The sequence below is a fragment of the Dendropsophus ebraccatus genome, chromosome 1 (genome assembly GCF_027789765.1).
Source record: "Dendropsophus ebraccatus isolate aDenEbr1 chromosome 1, aDenEbr1.pat, whole genome shotgun sequence".
Taxonomy (NCBI): Eukaryota; Metazoa; Chordata; class Amphibia; order Anura; family Hylidae; genus Dendropsophus; species Dendropsophus ebraccatus.
In genome coordinates, this window is record NC_091454.1 from 198432922 (window position 1) to 198457109 (window position 24188).

The 24188-nt window shown below is 43.3% G+C and overlaps 1 protein-coding gene across 2 annotated transcripts; it reads right to left on the reverse strand.

Annotated features, from left to right (window-relative positions):
• Positions 1-1927: 1927 nt before the first annotated feature.
• LOC138766637 (caspase-7-like) lies at positions 1928-14367 on the reverse strand. Of its 2 annotated transcripts, none has more exons than XM_069944234.1 (5): positions 14302-14367; positions 7760-7976; positions 6364-6536; positions 6152-6281; positions 1928-2542 (listed from the first exon to the last, which is right to left on the reverse strand). In XM_069944234.1, exons 2-5 carry the CDS (start codon positions 7965-7967, stop codon positions 2319-2321), a joined length of 735 nt encoding a protein of 244 aa, XP_069800335.1. In that variant the 5' UTR covers positions 7968-7976; positions 14302-14367; the 3' UTR covers positions 1928-2318. The 2 variants fall into 2 exon arrangements, with proteins under 2 accessions (XP_069800335.1, XP_069800342.1); XM_069944241.1 differs by having other exon boundaries at positions 14314-14363.
• Positions 14368-24188: the final 9821 nt, after the last annotated feature.

A 24188-nucleotide genomic window follows, 5' to 3' on the forward strand; every position in this document is an offset into this window, starting at 1 on the left:
GGTCAGTCTGGTGAGGCCCGGCATTCTCTTGGTCAGTCTGGTGAGGCCCAGGCCTTGCCTTGGTCTGTTGGGTGAGGCTCCAGTAGATAGAGTTTGAGAGGCACTGCTTTAAACAAGTCTACTCCTTATCACAGAAGAGAAAGATCACTAACATTTTTTTTTAAATGCTTAATAAAAATAAAAGAAACACAAAAAAAACAACAACACACCAATCTTGGATTTAAACAATAGATCATTTTCTGAAAAACAAAACAAAACACACCTTTTGATGACTTCAAAGGTGTCCAATTGTGTGCAACCTTTTGTGTCGAAAATGTATCCAAAACCCAGTCACCAAAATGAACACAAAAACAACACCCCCACACACACACATACACTAATGAGCAGAGTGAACATCTTGGGGTTGCCCCCTCCCATCTGAGGTAACTGCTGCACCTGGGTCCTGGAAGGGGCTCTATGGGCCTTCTGTCACACTATTACACCCCAGACACTGGAATCCATTTTAATTGTAAGGTGTTAACCATCTGGCTCAAACAGTTCTCGGCGCGACAGCCAATGCAATAACCTTGCCAAGTACTATATATTTACGGTGGGAAATGCTCAACATGTGCTACATATCATGTATTTAGTAGGTTTTTAGAATTTTTTTTTTTCTGCTCACAGATGTACACCATATGTTTGCATCTGTCAGCCAGTTGTTACCATCATCATAAATAGCAGTTCATTTACCCACCTGGCATAACCTTGTTAGGTTGGTGTCATTCTTGATGGAGGTTTTATTATAATAATAAATTAATCGACCGTGAAGGGTTCATCACCAAAATTCCTTAACTCCCATACATGTCAGTGTAAAATAAATGAGATTATTAGATAGTCTATTCCAAATAAACTGCACTGTTTTGATGTCACAATAAAGTTAGTCTTTTTTCCTAAGCCGTGTACCGTTTCAACACTATTATAATTGTTGTTACCTTCTTAAAGGGGTAATCCATGGCTGCTTTCTTCCAGAAACAGTGTCACTCTTGTCCTCAGTTTGTGGACAGTATTGCAGCTCAGTTTCACTGAAGCCGAGTTGTAACACCACCCATACAACCTGGGAACGGGGGGCACTGTTTTTAAAGAAAGAAGCTGTGTTTTTTCTATTCTTGGGGGACCCCTTTAAATAGGTTTTGTTATAGCGTTAGTTTTCCTTTCGACTACCATTCTATTACCGTTGGGCCAGTTCTCTACCCATTCGTTCTCTACCCAGGTTACAGTGTCACTGTCATCATAGAAAACTTTTCTGAACGGTCCTAGAGACATGTCAAAACTTTCCCATCAATCTAGGTCTGAGTGTTCATACCCATACCGATCGTGGGAAAGAGCCAAGAGAAGACCGTGCTAAGCGCAGTCCTCACCCGGCTCTGTGTCATGTGATCAATCAGGCTCATAATGTAAGGGCCCTATTACATGGAGCGATAATTGCCCGAATCAGCCCAATTCATCCAATTGTTTCTCCGTGTAATAGAGACAATGATCAGTCAATGAAATGATCGGCTGATTGTTCAGGTTTGGACCTAAAAATCGATTACACGTAGCGATGCACAGCTGACAATTGCCCAAACACCTGATACCTTATTTCCCCCGGCTCCTGGTCTTCTCTACAGGGCTCCGCAGCTTCCCAGTCCCAGCAGCAACAGCTTCTTAGCGGCCTGTCAGCTGAAAGGTTGCTCAACCAATCACAGATCAGGGTTTGTAATTGGCTGAGCGGCCTGTCAGCTGACATGACGCTCAGAGGCTGCTACCGCCGGGACCGGGGAGAGAAGACCGGGAAGAGGTAAGGAATCAGGTGTTTGGGCAAGGGCTGCATGGACATCACTAATGGTGCCATGTCTTATTCCAATACTGGTACCACATACAACCATACTGTGCAATTAAACTTGACACATTTTAATTTCTAAGAAAATAAATTTATTTCAACATAAATATTTATACAATAAATACAAATAAGGAAAGTTTCTTTAAAAATAAAAAAAAATTTTGCACATTGCATATATTGCACAAAAAAAAAAATGTAGGTTTGATGATCACATGGCCTTAACATCCAGCCAATGTGCCATCATCTATTATAACTTTTAGAATAATGTTCATATGGTAGTTCAAGTATTTCCTCCAGAAATGCCAGACCAGTTTAGCACCTGTGGCAAAGTTTTAGCTTGTTGCCCTGTAGAGTGCCAGGTGATGCCCATCCCTTGCATCCAGCACCTAGGGCTCATGCCCTATATATTCCCCCAGCTATATCTCTGTAAGGCTGTAGAGTCCAGACGCAAGTTTTCCCTCTACTTCCGGAATGGGTAGATCTCCCTAGTCAGGTTTGTAATGTAGCATGGCATCTCTTTGCAACCTCCATTGTTCTTGCCGCTGCTTTCAAACTTGTACGCCACCCAATAAGCAAGCCGGGTAAGAAGCTGGGTCAGTTCAAGATCCTTTTCACTCCCACTTAGTAACTCATATAATGTCTTCAGGAAGAAAGAGCCAGAAGGGTTGTTGAATGCTGCATAACCTGAGATGTAAAAAGGACACAAAGATTAGTAAGTCTACTGCCCTTTATAACTATAAGCCTATTAAAAATGACACATTCCCTAGGACCCTTGGACTATAAAACTCTTGCCCACGCCAATGCCATTGTGGTGCCCTCCTGTGAGGCTCAACCAATGGTTGGTCGGGATATAGCTCAGACAGGTGTTATGTTGTTGTGACGCCAGGGCCGGTTGGGCACACAGGTATGGAGGTACACCTGCTTTTAGTTTAGGGAAGCTGGCTATACCCTTTTCCCTGTGGTCGGTGACCTGCTAGGTTGTTTGGGGGTCCTTGAACACTTATCACCGTGGTCCGGAGTGGAGTTGTGACCCAACTGGACTATCGGTACCGCCACCCACAGAAAGGGGAGAGGACTAGAGATGAGCTAACCAGGTTCGGGTTGGAGTCGATCCGAACCCCAACGTTCAGCATTTGATTAGCGGTGGCTGCTGAACTTGGATAAAGCTCTAAGGTTGTCTGGAAAACATGGATACAGCCAATGACTATATCCATGATTTCCACATAGCCTTAGGGCTTTATCCAAGTTCAGCAGCCACCGCTAATCTAATGCCGAAAGTTCGGGTTCGGATCGACTTGAGCATGCTCCAGGTTCGCTCATCTCTAGAGATGACCCAAGATGCATGCAATTACTGTAAAGGTGCTTAAGCAATATCACCGAGTCCAGTTACTATAAATAAACTCTTTTACTGTAGAGATACTTGATACAGAGATACTTCGGACACTTGACAATATACTTGTCAGGACAGGGAGGTACAGACACGACAAGACAGTGGGCCCTAGGTCTGAACCCACCCACTGTCCCTACCTGCTTGCCTCAGTCGGCCCTAGGCGGCCGTGGACAACCACGTTGACGTTCCCTGCGCTAAATACGTGCACACGGAACAAGACGGACAAACACAAAAGAATAGTCAAACAAGCCGGGTCAAAAATCCAAACAGGCAATGCAGTACAAAATCAGCAAGCAAACGAGTAGTCAAAAAGTCAGGTATCAAGTCGAGCAAAACAGAGGGATTAGGAGTGGGGATCGCAGGAGTAGACAAGGGAAGCTGGGATCAGGGTATTAAGCTAATAACCAGCACTGGAACTCTGTCTTAGCTTCCTTTTTATACTGAACCAGAGCCCAGTCCGAATCCCCATTGGACCAGCGCTCAGATATCCAGGTTCCAGATAGGCAGAGATTCCTGTCAGTCTAAAGACCTACTCAGCTGGAAAGATCAAGTCTCCTAGAAAATCAGATTAACTCCCGCATTGCCAGATAGCTGAGAAGCAAGCGGGTGTGGCACACAGAAGCAAAAGCAGGTTCAGTTCACACCAGGTTACAGCACAATCCTGACAATACTTTAGACTCAACTGACAAGACTACTACTGAGAGCTTGAGAGGTAGTATAGCCGTTCTGGCTTGGTTGCGTGGAGAAGTAGAGTAATGCCCCTATTACACGAGTCGTTCCCCGCTCGCTGCCGCCGCTATTGATCGTGGCTGCAGCGAGCGGGTGAGTGCAGGAGGGGGCGGCGAGGAGCTGCAGGGGGGCTGCCTGGGGGATCGCTGATTGTCCGGGCAGCCCATAGGATATAGCAGCATCTGCTGCCGATGCTCCTATTCAACGGAGCGACGGCAGCAGATCGCTGCTATATCAGTGGCTTGTTTTTCAACATGTTGAAAAACAAGCGACTGCAACGATCAGCCGACATGAACGATGTCGGCAGATCGTTGCATTCTATTCCACGGGACGATTATCGTCCGTAGCAGCCGATATCGGCCGAATACGGACGATAAGGCCCTATTCCACGGAACGATTAAGTTCAGAGAAGGAGAGGAGGATGTCGAGAGAGTCCCAACCCAATGTAGTACTGTGCTCTGCCGGAACTTTAGAAATAGAATAAGTAGACTTGAGAGTAGAGTAAATACTTGTTCCCGTGTTGACTTCCTTGTACACCACCTATTGCCCACCAGTGTCGGGCGACCCGTCCTAGAGAGTTACAAGCCCCAGACCTTGTTACCTGGGTTAAGCAGAGTGGTCAGAATTTTCTGGTTACACCCGCCCTGCGAAAAAGTGTACGTAGGCTTCTAGCAGCTTTGCTCTATCCAGATCAGTTCCTCTTTCTTCAGGATACTGTCCTGCACTTTTAGACTTGTTCACGGTGTGAGCTGGGATGATCTTTGACTTGTCCTCTCTGAGAGTGTCTAACACTGCATAGTGTGTAGAAGAGTTTCTTTCAAGAAACGAGTATCCTTATCTCCCATATGTGTCTGTCCACTACTACAACTCAGACTACACTGGAGTTTGGCTCTAGCAGGGGACCTGGCATAAGCCAGGGCCCAACGTGGCTGCTGTGTGGACCGTTCTGGCTTGTGTCCTCCTTGTACAGGAACCAGACTAAGACTAAGTGTAACTACACTTTCTCTCCCCATGTGACTACCTTCTACAATGTATGTAATACCTGCAGTGAGTGGGTGTGAGGAGAGTGCAGAGAAAGAAGGAGAAAAGGGATAGGTAAAGGAGAGGAAAGAGCTCTCATTGGTGTACAAATCACATACAACAATAACCCTTTGAGTACTACAGCTGTGCAATACTTAAGTATACAGTATCTATACTAGCGACATCCAGTGGCAAAACTTAAGTATGACTACATCACCACTTACAGGCTTTTGCAAAGGGTGTATACACTAGCAACAGACGTGGTGGGATACCACACCATTCCATCCACATGAAAAGCTTAAAGCGAATGTACTGATTGTACATTTGCTTTAAAGGAAACCTATCAGTTTTATTTGCTGCAAAGTGCTGTAGACACCACTGGAAAGTTGTCTAGGGATTTTTACAGTAAAGGATTTTTTACAGTAGGAACAAAGTGAAGGGCTTCATTAGGATCAGCCAGCAGCCTGGCAGGGCCGGGAAGAGCTGGATCCAGTCCTGAACTTCTCCTAGTTTCCCAGGACAGGATCCAGCTTTTCTCGGCACCTGAGGAGGAGCGGCATGGACTTCAAAGCCAACAGCCTGCCAAGCTGCCAAATGATCCTAACAAAGTGCTTCTCTTCTACTATAAATTCCCTCATCCCTTATCAAAACAAATCATACTTATGGAGCCGACAGTGGTTTAATACCTTTAAATTTATATTTCTTAGCCAAGTCTGAGAGGCTCACTTGCTATTAGTACCAAGTTGGCTCCTCTTACACCATGCAGAGTGCTGTACATCAGTGAGGAAGGAGTTGTTGTGTGCCAGGCAAAATTATTAACCCCCACCACCACCCCCGACTCTCGGAAAGGTACAGTTTACTTTTTATACTGTCACCATCTTGACATGTGGCTTTAATAAGTTTGGCAACTAAAGTCCAGAGGGCGGTCCTGCTCAATGTTAAAAAGATATGACATCATACAAGGAAAGCTGTCAAGCTGTCAATCACAGATAAGGACCGCCCACTAGACTCATGAATTTAAATAAATAAAGCAAGTTATATGGAATCTTTTCCTGCAAAACAATATCTCTCTGCTGAGCTCCTCATGCTCTATAACATATTTCATGTAACAGGGTTACATCATCTTCATACGTTGTGTGCTTTATATACTGTACCTTCACTGCTTGCAAACATGACCACGGTATCCCTTGGGAGGAAGTCAATGTGGGAGAAGGCACTTATATGCGCTGGGGTACTGTCCGTCTCCACCAAGGTTCCTCTATCTAGTTCGATTCCTCTGCATGCCTGCAACCACAGAAATCAGGTATTATTCTGCTGCCCATACATTAGAGGTATATGGTATAGTCCCTCACCATGGTGTACTCACCTGTATAAAGAATAGCTTGGGTATCCCCACCAGTGCTGGGCTGTTGCGTGGAGAGAACAGGCCATATAGATCTTTCAGCCTAACAGGTTCACCATAGAAGTCATAGATGACGCCTTCTTCGCCATGGCTGGAAATGATGCTGATGAAACAATCACCTTGTAGCTTCTTACTCTCTGCAGAAGATGGAAGGGTTACTGGTAAAATATCCAACACCTTGGATCTGCCAACTAATATTATGGACTGTCGGCCATTATACTTCTGCTGGTTCGTTGACTGCCATGCTTTGTTTGGGTTTCCGCCTAGATAGAAGAGACAATGGAGGTGCCGAAACATCTCCTCTACTGCCTCAATGACTGACATTTTCAACAATGCAAAAGTGGCATGATATAGGGCTGTAATGTCTTACACAACAAAAAAAGGTAACAATCACACATAGCATAAATTATTCTGATTTTCATACATTTTATCAAAATAGCCAAAGAACCAAAAGTCACCAATTATTACATGGACAGCCCAATCGGCGATGTGTAATACTTAAAGGTGTATTCCACTCAAACCTAACTTTTGATATGTTGCCGTCCATGGTGAGTAACAGTTGCTTCCATACTTGTTATTACCTATTCATTCTACTTCCTCCAGTTCTGAGCTGCTGCTTTCTGCTGAAAACACAAAAAAACTGTGTGTGAGCTTTTTTCTCTGTCTTCCCCTCCTAAGGGTCCTTTCACACATAAATATTATCTGACAGATTATCTGTCAAAGATTTGAAGCCAAAGCCAGAAACAGACTAAACGCAGAGATCAGGTCATGAAGGAGAGCCTGAGATTTCTCCTCTTTTTAAATCCATTCCTGGCTTTGGCTTCAAATCTTTGGCAGACAATCTTTCTGTGTAAATGGACCCTAAGACAGCTGATGTAAACAAGTCCCTGGCTGGCTGTACCTGCAACATTGTAGCTTCCTTGTAATGCTAGGAGAGATATTCTGAGGTCAAGTTGCTGATAAACTCACTCTGATTAACTCTCCCAGCAAAGAAGCTACAAAGTTGCAGATAAAGCCTGCCAGGGACTTGTTTACATCAGCTGTCTTAGAACAGGGGGAGGCTGAAAGAAAAGGCTCACACACAGATTTTTGTCTCTTCATCAGAAAGCAGCAACTCAGAACTGGAGGAAGAAGGCTGAATATGGAAGGAATCGTTCATCTCACCATGGGCAGCAATATATCAAAATTAGGTTTGAGTGGAATACCCCTTTAAGGTCTCCTGTGATGGCATTATACCCATTCAATGCTTTACAAAAATTAGAGCCCAATTGCTGTTGGCATCATCATTATTTTATGTAGCATTTTCATTTCTCCCTTTGTTATAACATAGTGTACAAGGTTATCCCTTAGTCTCCATTACCTCTCTGGTAGATTTCTTTGATTTCACTGCCGCTGACATCTGTGTGAAGGGACACAGCAAATCCGAGATTGGACAGTACTCTGTGCAGACGTTTTGTGTCGTACTTGACTCCTCCCCTGGCGTCTAGCGATGCACCATTGCCCCCTTGTCGTTTATGAAACTCTGTAATGGCGATAATAACAGCGCGGGACTTCGCCACCTTCAACATGATGAGTCACTAAGAAGATAGAGTAATGGTAATGAAGTGAGACATTACACCGTGATAGCAGGTGACTCTCAGATAGTAACACGGATATAACACACAGTCTTTTCAAGAGCTAGGCCTCCATTTCCAGGTCTGAGCGTTCATAGGTTTTATAAAAAAAAAAATGTTTTCTTACAAACCCTTATGTACAGCGTAGGGTTCACACCACATATCATATTATATCATATTCGGACATATGTGTCAAAAGTTTAGTTCGGCAATCTACAGTAACATTCATAGAAACATAGAAGACTGCAGAAAAAGACCACCTGGTCCATCTAGTCTGCCCTTATATTAATATAGTGCTTGAAAAAGCACTATATTGTAATCCGTATTCTTCTTCTTCTTCTTCCAGCCATTCTTCTGCGAATAATAACAGTGCGAACCGCTTTGCGCACAGACTCTGTTCGAACTACGAAGCCCTCGGTGGTGACAGGTGTGCTATCTATTTTTGGTTTCGATCGGATTTGTCGTTTTTAAGAAATTTACGTTTAAAGACCCCTAATTTCCCATAGAAAATAATGGCCCATTGGAAATAATGGCCACACTGTAAACGCTAACAGCCAATCACAGCACATATGCAAATAGCTGAAGTATAGCAGCCAATAGAAATTCTATGGTCTTGTCAGTCAATGCCTCACAACATCCACACAGTCACATGTCTACTATTGGCCAATAGAAGATATAGAAGATGGAAGGTCCTTAACGATTTTGTCTCACTGACATGAGTAAGGTTGTCATGGTAACCGAGCAATGACCTTTACCATTATAAGTAGCAGAGTTTAGTCAGTAAAGTAGCAAAGCTGAGGGGACGGTACCCAAGTCGCTCTTAAAGGGACGGTGCCCAGTCACTCCTAAAGGGACAATACCCAAGCCGTTCTTAAAGGGACGGTACCCAAGCCGCTCTTAAAAGGGACAGTACCCAAGCCGCTCTTAAAGGGTCAGTACTTAAGCTGGTTTTCAAAGGATGGTACCTACGTCTCTTTTAAAGGGACAGTACTTAAGCTGGTCTTAAAGGCACAGTATATGGGTCACTCAAAGCATTGGCACCCAAGGCACTCCTTAAGGGACTGTACCAAAGTTGCTCTTTAAGGGACTGTACCAAAGTTGCTCTTAAAGGGACTGTACCAAAGTCGCTCTTAAAGGGAGGGTATCAAGGGTTAAAGTTTCTATTAAAGGGGAGTCACTGTTAAAGGGGCGCTCTTTTCAAGAACTATGTATTTCCCTGGAAATGCAAATCTAGTTTCCTTTCTTATCTTAGGATAGAAAGTTGTTTATCCCAGGCAGGTTTATATTCTCTTACTGTAGACTTGTCTACCACATCTGCTGGACGTTTGTTCAGTTCATCCACTACTCTTTCATTAAATAATTAATTGAACCTCAATCTAATGAATCGGTCATTGATCCCATAGGTTTACCCGAGAAGTTATATGCCATCCTCAAGACTAAAGTAATTGATGGTAGATACATGAGCTTTGAGTTTGGCAAATCCTACTGTAGATTTGCTTAAAGGGGTAGCCCCCCCCCCCCCCCCCCCACACACACACACAAATCAATTGGTATCGGAAAGTTATATAGATTTGAAATTTACTTTCGTATAAAAATCTCAAGTCATCAAGAACTTATCACCTGCTGTATGTCCTGCAGGTATATTCTTTCCAGTCTGACACAGTGCTCTCTGCTGCCACCATTGTCCTTGATAGGAACTGTCTAGAGCAGGAGAGGTTTTCTATGGGGATTCTCTCCTGCTCTAGGCAGTTCCTGACATGGACAGAGGTGGCAGCAGAGAGCACTTTGTCAGACTGGAAGAAATACACCACTTCCTGCAGGACATACAGCAGCTGAAAGACTTGAGATTTTTTTTATGGAAATAAATGAGAGCTCAATATAACTTTTTTTATGGAAATAAATGAGAGCTCAATATAACTTTCCAACACCAGTTGATTTGAACGGAAAGAATTTGCATTGGAGTACCCCTTTAAATTTAGTTGGGCCAGGGGCAAGCATTGGTGCCTGATGGGACCTAATACCTATAAATGGCACATATTAGACAAAGACGCCTCAATACAGATTTTGCATTGGACAAGTTACATCTTTGGGCGCAGGGTTGGAGATTAGAGGGACACAAGTGCCCATTGTCAACATGTGATCACTGTTCTTAAAATCTTGGGATGTTTTAGGAACCTGGAGAATCTCCACTACAAAAAAGTATTAAACATTTATCAGCGTTTTGATGGTCGGTTCTGCTCCTGTTTAATATTTGATCAGTTGTAGCAAGAACATTGTTAGCCGAGCCGCTGAATAAGACTTATGTAAAATGTAGGCCCGGCAATAACCCAGAGCGGTGCCGGCCTGTCACTGAACATCACATCTCTGGAGGATGATCAAGAGAAATGGGCTTTCCTGTTAATGACACTTTCAGGTCTCAGCCCCTAATGGAAATGGATATAAAACAGAATTTTATTCCACCTCATGCAATTTGTCACCGAAAATATTATCCTGACAAGCGTCGTCGCTCCTGGATGTGACATGGAGTGACAGCAGCAATTGAAATACTCGCTGGCGCCCCAGGCTTGTTTAGTCCTCCGGAGTAAACACAACGTAATACAAAGGCCGTGATAGATAGGTTTCCTTGTAATACATGCACATGATAAGCACGCTGACACTTACAGGTATAATCTGAAACATCCCCCGGGGTAATATATTAGAGAGAAAAAAAAATGTAAAAAATACAAATTGTCAAGTCACCCACTTCTGTCAAGTTATAAGAAATTCAATTCAGCGGTTTCTTAATTTTGTAAAGAAGCTAATATGGCCGTCATTACAGTTCCTGCTTATTTAGACAAATCAAGGGCATGGCTTAGAGGAGTCTTATCCTTGAGGTACAGGGCCCCTAGAAAAAGAGGGAACAGGCAAGGTTGGTAGGGAGTCCTCCATAGATCACATAGTGTTAGCATAGTGGGAAATCAATGTTATGGCCAATATTTCCTGATCCTGTCCAGAGAATTAAAGGGATTAGAGGGGGTTTGCCATAAAAGACAGCCATCTGCTATATCTGCATGACAGGAAATGAGTGTCTGACTGTAACCCAATGGCAATCACAAGAATGGGGGCCCTGCATACCCCCTTCTCTGGGTTAAATGTAGTGGCAGTCACATATGGACTCTACTCTACATTCTATTCCATTGGCGAAGAGTTAAAGGGGTACTCCAGGCAAAAAATTTTTTTTTTTAAATCATGTGGTTTCAGAAAGTTATATAGATTTGTAATTTACTTCTATTTAAAAATCTCAAGTCTTCCCATACTTATCAGCTGCTGTATTTCCTGCAGGAAGTGGTGTATTCTCTCCAGTCTCACACTGATCTCTCCTGCCCCTTCTGTCCTAGACAGGAACTGTCCAGAGCAATAACAAATCCCTATAGAAAACCTCTCCTGCTCTGGACAGTTCCAGTCTTGGACAGAGATGTTATCAGGGGGCACCGAATCAGACAGAAAAGAAAACATCACTACCCGCAGGACATACAGCAGCTGATAAGTATGGGAAGACCTGAGATTTTTAAATAGAAGTAAATTACAAATTAATATAACTTTCTGAAACCAGTTGATTTGAAAGAAAACTATTTTGCTGGACCAACAAAATGAACTAAAATTGTGTGGTGAAGTAGTATCAAGCCTCCAGTAAAGTACATTTGGGGTGGTCAACGGACACATCACATGCCATACATACACTTCCTGGGGTCATCTCGCCTCTCACACATAGTTTATCTATCTTTTACACAGTGACTAATGCTTTCCATCTCTGAGCTGTATTCCATTGTCCTCTGTGGTTGGGTAGAGCACTACCACCCAATCCTGGGCACAGCGACTGCACCCTATAGGTCAATAGAATGTAATACTCACGCACACAATACAACCCAGTGCAGTAAATAGAACTACTACTTATTGATACATTTCAATCAGACGGGATTTGGGGTTAGTGTTAAAGCGAAGATCTGATCTACAAACACGACCATGGGAAAACAGAGAACCAAGCAGCTCAGTCTTTATGTTGTATATGAATGCCATGGTCATAGGACTCAATGGACTGCTTAGGAAATTGGGAAACTTTTGGCTTCGTATCTGGAACTTTTTTCCTCTAGGTTGGGTTTAAAGATTTAGGCTATGTTCACACTACGTAAAACTACGGCCGTAGTTCTCGCCACAGAACTACGGCCGTAGTTTTGAGGGGTGGAACATAGCCTTATTTTCAATGGGAACCCGGCCGGAGCGTACACACATCGTATACGCTCCGGCCGGTATCCCATGCGGCGCCGGAAAAAAATGACATGTCAGTTTTCTGCGGCCGGAATTCAGTGAATTCCGGCCGCAGAAAGACCTGTCAGTTCACATAGGGAAGCGAGACCGGCCGTTCCGTGACCCGGCTTGGGTCACGGAACGGCCGGGTGTTTATGTTGTGTGAACATAGCCTTAACATGGTAGAGCTGTAAAAACAATAAGACCCCAATCAGGAGCAAAGCAATAGGAGGAGCACAGGCCCCTCTGCCCCATAGGGAGATGCCAAGATTATAAAATATACGGTACATAGGTTGTAGTTTCTACACACAGAAGCACAATGGGATTTTAATCACCTCACAACCAGAGAGTTTCAGGCACATGAAGGGCATTTCCTGCACGCAACATACTGGATGCAGGAAGAAGCGGACAGCAGAGGGGACCAGGAGAGGACAGTACCACAGTTCACAGGACAATTTGGGTGGGTGAGATTACCTTTATTTATCTTTTTTTTTTTTGTTTTTTGGGGGGGGGGGGGGACTTCAACTAAAAGTCAGTAAAACCCCTTTACGTTTTTTGTTGTCCAGTGAGGGTATACATCATGGGACTCCCCTTGTTATGCCTCCACCATATAGCTATCAGTCATACATGGTATCACAATAAACAGACTGCATGGTACACATTCTTTACAGCATGCTATGGAATATCGCAGAGGCTGAAGATATTCCATCCGACGGAAAAACGCTAACCCTGACAGAAACCATCTAAATGGAGGCAAAGATGACACTTCTCTGGCCTCCATCAGGTGATGGGGTCTACAGGTATCTTTGCAATATGATCTGGGAGATAAGCATACATTATATGAACACCAATAAAGAGGTGTGAAAAGGGCCTAATGCAACATATATATATATATATATATATATATATCCAAAATCACAAACCATGACAGACCAACAAGTCAGTAAGAAAGGAGGCATATAAACCTCTGTGTTTCACGCGTCAGCAGCGAGCAGGTGAAAGCCGGGGGGAAGGGGGCCATGGAGAGGTGTGCGGGCTGCCCGGGTGATGGCTAGATTGTCCGGACAGCCCAAAGCATATAGCAGCGGTCTGCTGCTTCCGCTCCTATTCCACGGAGCGACGGTAGGAGATCGTTGCTGTATGAGTCGTTTGTCTTTCAACAAAGACAAACGAGTGCAACGATCAGCCGACGTGTAATAGGGCCTTTAGTCATTTGGAGTGAAAATAAAACAATGTGTGAAACATAAAAAAAAATGTCCATATTTTGCAAAGGTAAGTGGTAAATAATGAGCATGTTCATAATCAATTATGACTGTTATTCTATACAGCATCTGCACTTCTTGGCCAATTTCCAGTTGGCTTTAATAGGGTGGGTTATTAGACTGACAAAGCAGCTGTAGGTTTGCCTTAAAATTACGAGTGTGTGAACATGGACTAATGCAGAAAAACTTTTTGGCCGCCTCAGAAACAGAACTTTCAGCATCTGCAATCTATATACTCAACAAGGACAAAAGAACAACCGCTGTATAGAAGTTTCCATAGATATTTGACAACTGATAAAAGCTGGTCAGCTGCCAGTTACCACAGATTGGACATGCATGCTATTTCTATAAGATAGATAGACCTGTATATATATATATATATATATACACACACACATATACTTGGAACAAACTTCCAGCAGATATGGTTGGTAAATCTACAGTAAGTGAATGTAAACCTGCCTGGCATATACACCTATCCTAAGATAATAAGAAAGGAAATAATGGAAGAGCAGACTAGATTAGATGGATGTTTACAATTGACAATCATACACACACAAATATTTTTTTTTTTTTAAAAGGGATCACCTACTTCCTTTACTTCCCTATCATGTGATCAATGTCATTAGCTTCCTATAAAATCTCTACCCAGAATGTTAATTCTTAAAACGATAAAACAACATAAAATGTGCTAAGTAATACATAGTATAATACCAATCATAGTAAAAGACAGTATAACTTACAATGTGAGTTACCTGCTGCCTACACGCCTCCAGCACGTCTGTACTATGACTCCAGCATGAGCGGCCTATGACTTATGTAGAGAGTGTAAGGGAGGGTGGGGCGGCCAGGTGTCACTCCTTCCATCAGCTACATCCTGTAAGCCACAGGTAATATACTCACATGGTGTAAAAAGAAGCTGGAAAATAATCTTTATTAGGGTGCGTTCACAATTACAGGATCCGCAGCAGATCTGCGGCAGATCCGCAGCAGATTTCATGGTGCAGATTTGATGCTGTTTTCAGTTATTTAAATGAAATCCGCTGCAGATCCGCGGCAGAAAATCAGCTGTGGATCCGGTAAGTGTGAACGTACCCTTACACTAAAAATCTTGTATTTCCCATGTTTTTTTAGGATATGCTGACACAGCACAGAGCAAAGTACAAAAAAAAGTATAGTATAATATTGTTACATAAGCCAATACATGATGTACAATGGTCAGTGCATATATCATAAGAATCCGGTCACTGTAAACATAAAAGGGCCCCAAAGAATATTTACCCATGTAGTATGTCACCTTACCAGAGTGGGGGGGGGGAGGACGTTCATGTTTTTTTAAAAACAGGCTGCAGTTGAGAGGACCTGTCAAAATGTGCCGATTCTGCAACTGACCGCTCTGCGTTTGATTCCTGGCAGCTGCAGAAGTTGGATGCCGCCCTAGGAAGTCCTGGAAAATATGGATCCAGTCAAGTATTGTATCCATAGGGCGGCATCCAACTTTTACAGTTGCAAGGAATCAAATGCAGAGTGTTCAGGTTCCGAACTGGAACTATTTTGACAGGTTTGCTCAACACTACTGTCTTGCAGAGTGTTATAGCGTTATATCCAATCTCTAAACTTTGTCCACTTCGTTCTCCGTTGCTAAAATCAAATGTCTATCGTGACTGTGTCAGAAGTTTGGACCGTGAATTGCGGCTGACGGATTCACTATAAGGCTATGTTCCAACACAGTATTTTTGCTCAGTATTTTTCAACCAAAACCAGGAGTGGATTAAAAACACTGAAAGGCTCTGTTCACACACTGTTGAAATTTAGAGGATTGCCGCCATTTAATGGCAAATAAAGACTGTTATTTTGAAATAACCACCGCTGTTTTGAAATACCAGCCGTTATTTGCCAATAAATGGCGGCCATTTCAACATTGTGTGAACACTGCCTTTTTGTGTTTTTAATCCACTCCTGGTTTTGGTTGAAAAATACTGAGCAAAAATACTGTGTTGGAACATAGCCTAAGGCTAGGTTCATGTACAGTAAAATAAAAGCTAAATACGACTCTAATTTTGAGTGAAAACAAACCAATAATTGAAATAAAGGCAACAAAGGATGAAAAAAGGCAGTCTTTGATCATGTTCATCGTCTGCATGGTCCTAATCCATTACAGCCATTATTCTATATGGTGTGCACTACCAGCTAATATGCCATTTACTTCAATGCAGCATATTGTTATATTGAAAATACGGCTGTATTTTTTACCTTAAAATTACATACGTATTTTAACCTGTATTTTATGGTTAACAAAAGGCTGGTATAAAAAAAAAAAAAAAAAACAGCAAAAAAAGAAAAAAAGGCTGATAAAACAATTTTTTTGGCTTTTAGTCTATTTTTAAGCAGGTTACGGCTGATGTGTGGGATCATGGCCTAAGGCTAAAAAACTGGTAAAATACAGCCGTAATTTTGAGGAAAACATGCAACTGTATTTTTTATATAATAATGCGCTCTATTAAAGTAAATGGGAAACAAATGGGGAACACAACGTATAGAATTACGTCCGTAATTGATAACCACCGTTCGAATAATCAACATGCTCATCATCTACGACAATAGATGAGCAAATTTACAGTAAATCCATTCGAACCCTGAACCTAATTTGCTTTATTGCTTGTTTAGGCTATGATCACACTATGTATGAGACCAGCCGGGTCACGGAACGGACAGTCTCTAAAAAGATCATCCTGGCCAATACTGCAGCATCAGCCAGATCATCTTAAGCGCCGCAGAGTTCTGATGTGAGTGCATCCGTGCGCGCCCGCATCAGAACTCCCCACAGCACACTATGGAGTGTGCGGCCAGAGCCGCTCGCTCCACTGTGTGCACTGACAGGGTTTTCTGCTGCCGCTATTCACTGAATAGCGGCCACAGATAACGGACATGTTAGTTTTCTACGCCGCCGCCAGGGATCCTGGCCGGAGTGTATACCATGTGTATACACTCCAGCCGGGATCCCTTTAGCAGCCGTGATTTCCACGGAACTTATGTATAGTGTGAACATAGCCTTACAATGGAATAACCAGCTGTTTTTGTTTTTTTTGTCTCAGGAAAGCAGTTGATTTCAGGAAAAACAGCGGTTAGGATAATGGGCCTATTCCACGGGTCGTTAGAGGAGCAAACGAGCGCTCTCAGCTCTCGTTTGCTCCTCGTTCCCCGCTCGCTGCCGCCGCTATTCAACGCGGCAGCAGCGAGCGGGTGAGTGCGGGAGGGGGCGGCGGGGAGGCTGCCCGGGTGATCGCTGATCGTCCGGGCAGCCCATAGGATACTGCCGATGCTTCTATTCAATGGAGCGACGGCAGCAGATCGCTGCTATATCAGTCGCTTGTTTTTCAACATGTTGAAAAACAAGCGACTGCAACGATCAGCCGACATGAACAATGTCAGCTGATCGTTGCACTCTATTCCAGGGGGGCGATTATCGTCCGTAGCGGCCGATATCGGCTGAATACGAACGATAATCGTTCCGTGGAATAGGGCCTTAAGGCTATGTTCACACAACTTTTTTTTGAGGCGAAAACTGTATCATGATCATTGGTTATGGGACTGGTTATGAAGAACAGAAGGTTTCCTGCACCTAATCTTAAGGGCCCTATTCCACCGGACGATTATCGTTTGCATAATCGTTAACGATTAACGATCTCAAACGACTGCTATTGCGAAAGACCTGAAAAGTTCACTAATTTCCATGGAACGATAATCGTTACTTATGATCGTAATTGCGATCGCTTTTCTTCGCTATTTATTCGCTATTGCGTTCGTATCTATTGCGAACGACCAAACGATTTCTTATTCAATGCGAACGATTTGCGAACGTTTTGCGAACGAGCAACGATAAAAATAGGTCCAGGTCTTATAAAGCGATCAACGATTTCTCGTTTGGTCGTTAATCGTTACTGCATTTCAACCGAACGATTATCGTTTAGATTCGAACGATTTAATGATAATCTGAACGATAATCGTCTGGTTGAATAGGGCCCTTACTCTCACCTATAATAAAGCTTCTTACATCCGGGTTGGTTCTTTATTGTTCTCGGCGGAGACTCTGTGTCTCGTCACAGTAATTGTGATGCAATTGTGATCTGCAGAGATAGTGGATAGCCCGGTGTCTTGCAGGTAAAACATATGGCCTGGGGGAAGGTCTTATACTGCGCCTTCTAGGAAATCCCAGTGATTACATCATAAGGAACTTTTCCCAGCTTGTTTGTGAATGTACTGTACTAACACTGACACATCTAATAGGCCTGACGGCGTTATTGCATAGGGATGATGGAAATCCAGGCATGATGGGAGTGGTAGTTTTGCAACATCTGGAGGGCCTAAGGTTCCCTACCCCTGACCTAAACCCTTCTTGTCAGAAAAATATGGGGCACAGAAAGTATGTATGTTCATGTAATAGCCTGAACATAGTCACAATTGGGACTTGTTGGGTTCATTGTAGTCTATGGACCTGTTGGGAACACAGTGGCTGTACGTCAACTATGGACATGTATAGACCGACCTAATCTTGGAAATGTAATGTGATTTAGCTCATATCTGGGTCATCAGTTTCATTTTCTGTATAAGAAGCAGTAAAAACCAATATAACTATTAAATATATCACAGAATGGAGACCAAGGGAGCCCATTTATTGACTAACAATGCGGTCTGTGATTTTAACAGGAAGAATAGCAGTGCAGGCTTTACATAGAGCCTTAAAATATTACATCTCTCTGTAAGATTATGTAAAACATAAAAATTTTCATTGTAACCTATTTGTTCTGGCGCCCCCTGGTGTTCAATTGCTTCCTTTCTAAGAATGTCCTGTCTTCTCTAACATACCATAGACGAGGGATGGGGAACCTTTGGCCCTCCAGCTGTTGCAAAACTACAATTCTCATCATGCCTGGACAGCCAAAGCGAAGCTTTGGCTGTCCAGGCATGATGAGAATTGTAGTTTTGCAACAGCTGGAGGGCATAGGTTTCCCATTGCTACCAAGGACCATAGATAGATATATAGTAATCATATGTTTTTGTACAAAGAAATCTTTATAAAATTGCCCGCTTGTTTAAAGGAGTTATATAGATGCTTTCAAAAATCAGCGTTATACCTATCCCGGAGGGGTGGGCGGTATTATAACTCTTTTCCATTCACTTGAATGGAACTGGAATGCAATACCACATACAAACTGTAGACACTATGGCACAGTGGCACTGTTTCTGGAACAAAGCAGCTATGTTTTTTTCAATCCTGGATATAACCTATTAAGGGGTACTCCGGCAAAAAAAAAAAAAAAAAACTTTTTATTTCATATAAACTGTTTTCAAAGTTATATAGATTTGCAATTTACTTCTATTTAAGAATCTCAAGTCTTCCAGTACTTATCATCTTCTGTATGTCCTGCAGAAAGTGGTGTGATCTTTCCAGTCTGACACAGTGCTCTCTGCTGCTACCTCTGTCCATGTCAGGAACTGTCCAGAGCAGGGGAGGTTTTCTATGGGAATTTGCTGCTGCTCTGGGCAGTTCCTGACAAATAGCGGAAAAAAGCATCAAACTCCTAGATGCCAACGCTGCCCAGTTCCTGACATGGACAGAGGTGGCAGCAGAGAGCACTGTGTCAGACTGGAAAGAATACACCCCTTCCTGCAGGACATACAGCAGCTGATAAGTACTGAATGACTGGATATTTTTTAAATAAAAGTAATTTACAAATCAATATAACTTTCTGAAATCAGCTGATTTGAAAGATTTCCCCCAAACCCCCCCCCCCCCCCCCCCCCCCCCCCCCCCCCCGCTGGAGTACCCCTATAATGTTTATGGCCATTTGAAGTGAAAAAATATCAGATCTTACAGGCGGGAAGACGTAAATCAGGTTTACAGGTAGAAGCAAATGACACTATAACTAAAAGTGACAAGATCAGCATTAACCTTTCACATAGATATTTGAGCCTTCACATAACATTACCATCAGTGGAGGCCTGAGGTGCTGCATGCTTCACCAGTCTACAGGAAGCCAATAGAATGGACCTGACACAGCATTTTACAGTAAGGAGCATGCGGCGTAACTGATGCACATAGCACGAAGGCTATCGAATAACAGATGGTTAGAGGACGTCTACCCGCTTTTTGTCACATGAAAAATATTTTTTTAATTGAAATTTGAATCAGATGAAATAAATTTGAAAACATTTAGTTTTTTTTTATCATAGAAAAATATTTTACATTCATTATAGAATCTACCAGGGGTGAAATATAAGAGATGCCCCCCTCCCAGGCTGCTGGTAAAGCTGCGAGAAGATGGTGCAGAAATTATATTGATAGACACAGTCCTTGCTGGAACACTTTACTCAGATGAGGCACTTCAAGCTTGCTGGTTACCAGGAACAAGTACTGTGAGAAAGTTATATAGATTTCTAATTTACTTCTATTAAAAAATCTCTAGTTTTCCCATACTTATCAGCTTCTGTATGTCCTGCAGGAAATGTTGCTTTATTTTCAGTCTGACACAGTGCTCTCTGCTGACATCTCTGGCCGAGACATGAACTCTGTCTCTGTTTTCTATGAATCCCCATAGAAAACCTCTCCTACTCTGGACAGTTCCTGTCTCAGCCAGAGATGTCAGCAGAGAGCAGTCTGTCAGTCAAAATAAAACAACATTTCCTGCAGCACATACAGCAGCTAATAAGTATGGGAAGACTTGAGATTTTTTTAATAGAAGTAAATTACAAATCTATACAATTTTCTCACACCAGTTGATTTGAAAGAAAAAGATTTTCGCTGGATAACCCCTTTAACGTCAATGGAACTGAGCTGCAAAACCCCACACCCAAACTGAGGACAGGAGAGGTGCTGTTTCTGGAAGAAAATGGACAAGAGTACAGGGACTCCACGGATACTGCAGGAATGAACAACAATATATACACAACACTTATGTATCATGCACAACAGGTCATTACCCGGTGGTCAGCGGAGCTCCGGTAACATCACATGTCATCTAGTATGGAGACATAGAAGATGTATTATATGCAAGGAAGCAGTGACCTGTGACCTTATCTGTATATCATAGAAGGTGTGTGTTGTTGCAGGAGAGTATAAGCCTCTCAGGTATATTGCCTCACAGCTATAACATATGTCCTGGGGGGGGGGAGTCATCTTCCACACCGCCCCTGCCAGGAAATCCCAGTCATGACACCTTGTGACATCATCAGGAATTTCCTGCCTCATGCACCGCATGACTGGCTGGTCTATACACACAGGTATGGACGTGACATTGTAGTTATTATATAGGGAAAGATAGGACAAACCATTCATCACAACAATGTATAGCGGTGTCATGGAATCAATGAAACTCTGTAAGGCTATGTTCACACTGCATAATTTTTATGTAAAGAACGGATGCTGATTGCCATGGAATCAGTGTCTCTTCTTTACTGTAGGGACGACATTGCATGGAAGTCAATGTAATGCCGCCCGCTGTGTTCACAGCTCTGTACATTGTGAAGAGCTCATTTATGTGCGGGCACAACCAATGAACCCAGAGTTGTCGCTGTATTCCTGAAAGTGGCCTTAAAGGGAACCTGTCAGAGTAGAGATGAGCGAACCTGCCGAGGTTCGGCTTCTGATTCCCGCTGTCTGCCAGCTCCGTGGAGAGGGTGGATACAGCCGGAGGACCGCCTGGAAAACTGGGATACAGCGACAACAGGCAGAGACAGCGGCAGTCAGAAGCAGAGAGTTCAGGTTCGTACGAACCTGAACCTTGGCAGGTTCACTCATCTCTAGCGCAGAGCCCGCCCGACCCCCCGTGCAGCCCCGGATACTTACCCTTTCCTGCAAGTCCTGCTCCTGGACCCGGTCCCGGGACGAAGGTCTCGCTGTCGGAAGTGGTGCGCGCGGCAGAGATGAGTCCGATGTCCATAGAGAATGATGGCTCCATTTATTCCCTATGGGCATCGTTACATTTGCTTTAAACTCATAGTTGATTTTTTTCAGTATTGCGTATTGAGAATTACACATGCCCTGGCATCCTATCAGAGAGGTAAATGATCATAACCTTTAAATATGGTAAAGGACTAAATAAGGTTCATCAGGGAAGTGGTTTTAGAAAAAAACTGAACACAAGAAAAGGGGGACACAGTCAGAGGTTAGTTGGGGGAAAGATCAGAAGCAACGTGAATCCATCAATTCAATGGAACAGCGACTAGGGGGTCCGGCTACTATACACTATATCACCCCATACCATAATTCTGGGAATAGGACCGGTGACTTTCCCTCATGAATTCCTCTCCATACTTTGCTTACATGGTGTCCAAAACAAATCTTATATTGGCCACGAGTTCACTGCTAGATTTTAAACCAACTTTTTTTAATCAATCAAAGACTTCAATGTAATTGACAGGAACAGTTAGTTGGTGTAATCTTCGGCTGGGAGCACTGTTAGGAGCACTGCCCCGCCCCCACAGCATCATCCGGCCCCTCCACTGGAGCGGGCAGGCGGGATGACGCTGTGGGGGCGGGGCAATGCTCCTAACAGTGCTCCCAGACAAAGATTACACAGACTAACAGCGTGGGACCAGCGCCGAGGGGGGGTGGTAAGACACATACCTTCCTCCTCAGTGTTTCGGACGCTATACGGGGCTAGATTTGTCTAACCTGCTGATAGTTTCCTTTTAACTCATTACATGAATATAAAAAGGAGGTGAACAGGTCGCTCAGCACAAGAACTGTGCACTGTATATACAGGAAGGAACACACAATAATAATTTTTTAGAATTTTATTTTTTTTAAGAATTTACACTCCTGTTTTTAATTAGACAATAAGAAATTCTCACTGTCAGATGAGAATTTCATGTAGATGACTGTCAATAAATTGTACTCAATTTACATAATTTTTCACACAGTCCAGGAGTTGACACTAGTTGTAAGTTCTGTGCAATCCAATCCAACCTCTATAGCCAGGATCCATAGAAGTCATTGAAAACCAACAATGATATGTGCCAGGATATCACCATGGACTTCTATGAGTTATTGGGGTAAATAAAACAGTAAGGCACTTTGGATGAAGTAGTCCTTTAAGACCAAGAGTTGCTGGTTGGTGGGGACCCAGCTCCTGTTCACTGCGTGGTGTCGTGAATGCGCCAAACAGTTGATTGTGGGGGTGCTGGATGTTGGATTTCTGCCATCAGTTGATAGCCTATCCTGCGGATAGGTCATCGGTCGTATTTACCCTCAAAAATCCTTTAAGGGTAGCTTCACACACACACCGTAACGCAGCGGATTTTATGCTGCGGATCTGCAGCAGATTTGATCTAAACAACTAAATAACAGCATGAAATCTGCACCATCAAATCTGCTTGGGATCTGCTGCAGATCCTGTACGTGCCAACGCACCCTGAGGCTATGTTCACACAACATAAGTTCTGTGGGAATCACGGCCGTTGTTACAATGGCCACGATTCCCACGGAACTTACATAGTGCTGCCTTTTGAGGGAATCCCAGCCGGAGTGTATACGCATGGTATACACTATGTCTGGGATCCCAAGCGGCGCCGTGAGAAACTAACATGTCAGTTTTCTGCGGACGATATTTAGTGAATAGCGGCCGCAGAAAACCCTGTCAGTGCGCACTATGGAGTGTGCAGCTCCGGCCGTACGCTCCATAGTCAACTCAGCGGCGCTAAAGATCATCTGCCCGTTACTGCAGTACCGGCCGGGATGATCTTTTCTCTTACCAAATGTGAACATAGCTTAAAGGGGAAGTCCAGCGAAAATTTTTATTAAAGTATTGTATTGCCCCCCCCAAAATTATACAAATCACCAATATACACTTATTATGGGAAATGCTTATTAAGTGTTTCTTCCCTGCACTTCCTACTGCATCAAGGCTTCACTTCCTGGATAACATGGTGATGTCACTTCCTGGATAACATGGTGATGTCACTTCCTGGATAACATGGTGATGTCACGACCCGACTCCCAGAGCTGTGCGGGCTGTGGCTGCTGGAGAGGATGATGGCAGGGGGACACTGAGGGACACAGGGCAATGGAGGGACACTGACCATCCCTCTGCCATCATCCTCTCCAGCAGCCACAGCCAGCACAGCTCTGGGAGTCGGGTCGTGACATCACCATGTTATCCAGGAAGTGACATCACTATGTTATCCAGGAAGTGACATCACCATGTTATCCAGGAAGTGAAGCCTTGATGCAGTAGTAAGTGCAGGGAAAAAGCACTTTATAAGCATTTCCCATAATGAGTGTATATTGGGGATTTGTATAACTTTTGGGGGCAATACGAGACTTAAGTAAAAATTTTTGCCGGACTTCTAATTTAAGAGTGCGTTCACACGTACAGGATCTGCAGCAGATTTGATGGCGCAGATTTGAAGTTGCAGATTCAAAGCAAATCAAATCTGGCCATCAAATCTGCTGCAGATCCTGTACCTGTGAACGCACCCTGAGGGTGTTTTTTGTCCCCATCCTTCTTGATTACCTTGTATTCTACTTGTTTTTTTTTGTTTTTTTTAACACATTTTCTATACTTTTTTTCATATTTTAGTCACACTAGAGGTCCATGTGATATGCAGTGATCTTTCTCATTGCAGTACT

Coding starts and splice junctions, on each gene's coding strand:
- LOC138766637 (XM_069944234.1), bottom strand. CDS start 7,967: ATGTTGAAGGTGGCGAAGTCCCGCGCTGTTATTATCGCCATTACAGAG. Junction 6,537..7,759: donor CAAAGAAATCTACCAGAGAG/GTAATGGAGACT, acceptor CATCTTCTGCAG/AGAGTAAGAAGCTACAAGGT. Junction 2,543..6,151: donor CATGTTTGCAAGCAGTGAAG/GTACAGTATATA, acceptor TTTACATCTCAG/GTTATGCAGCATTCAACAAC.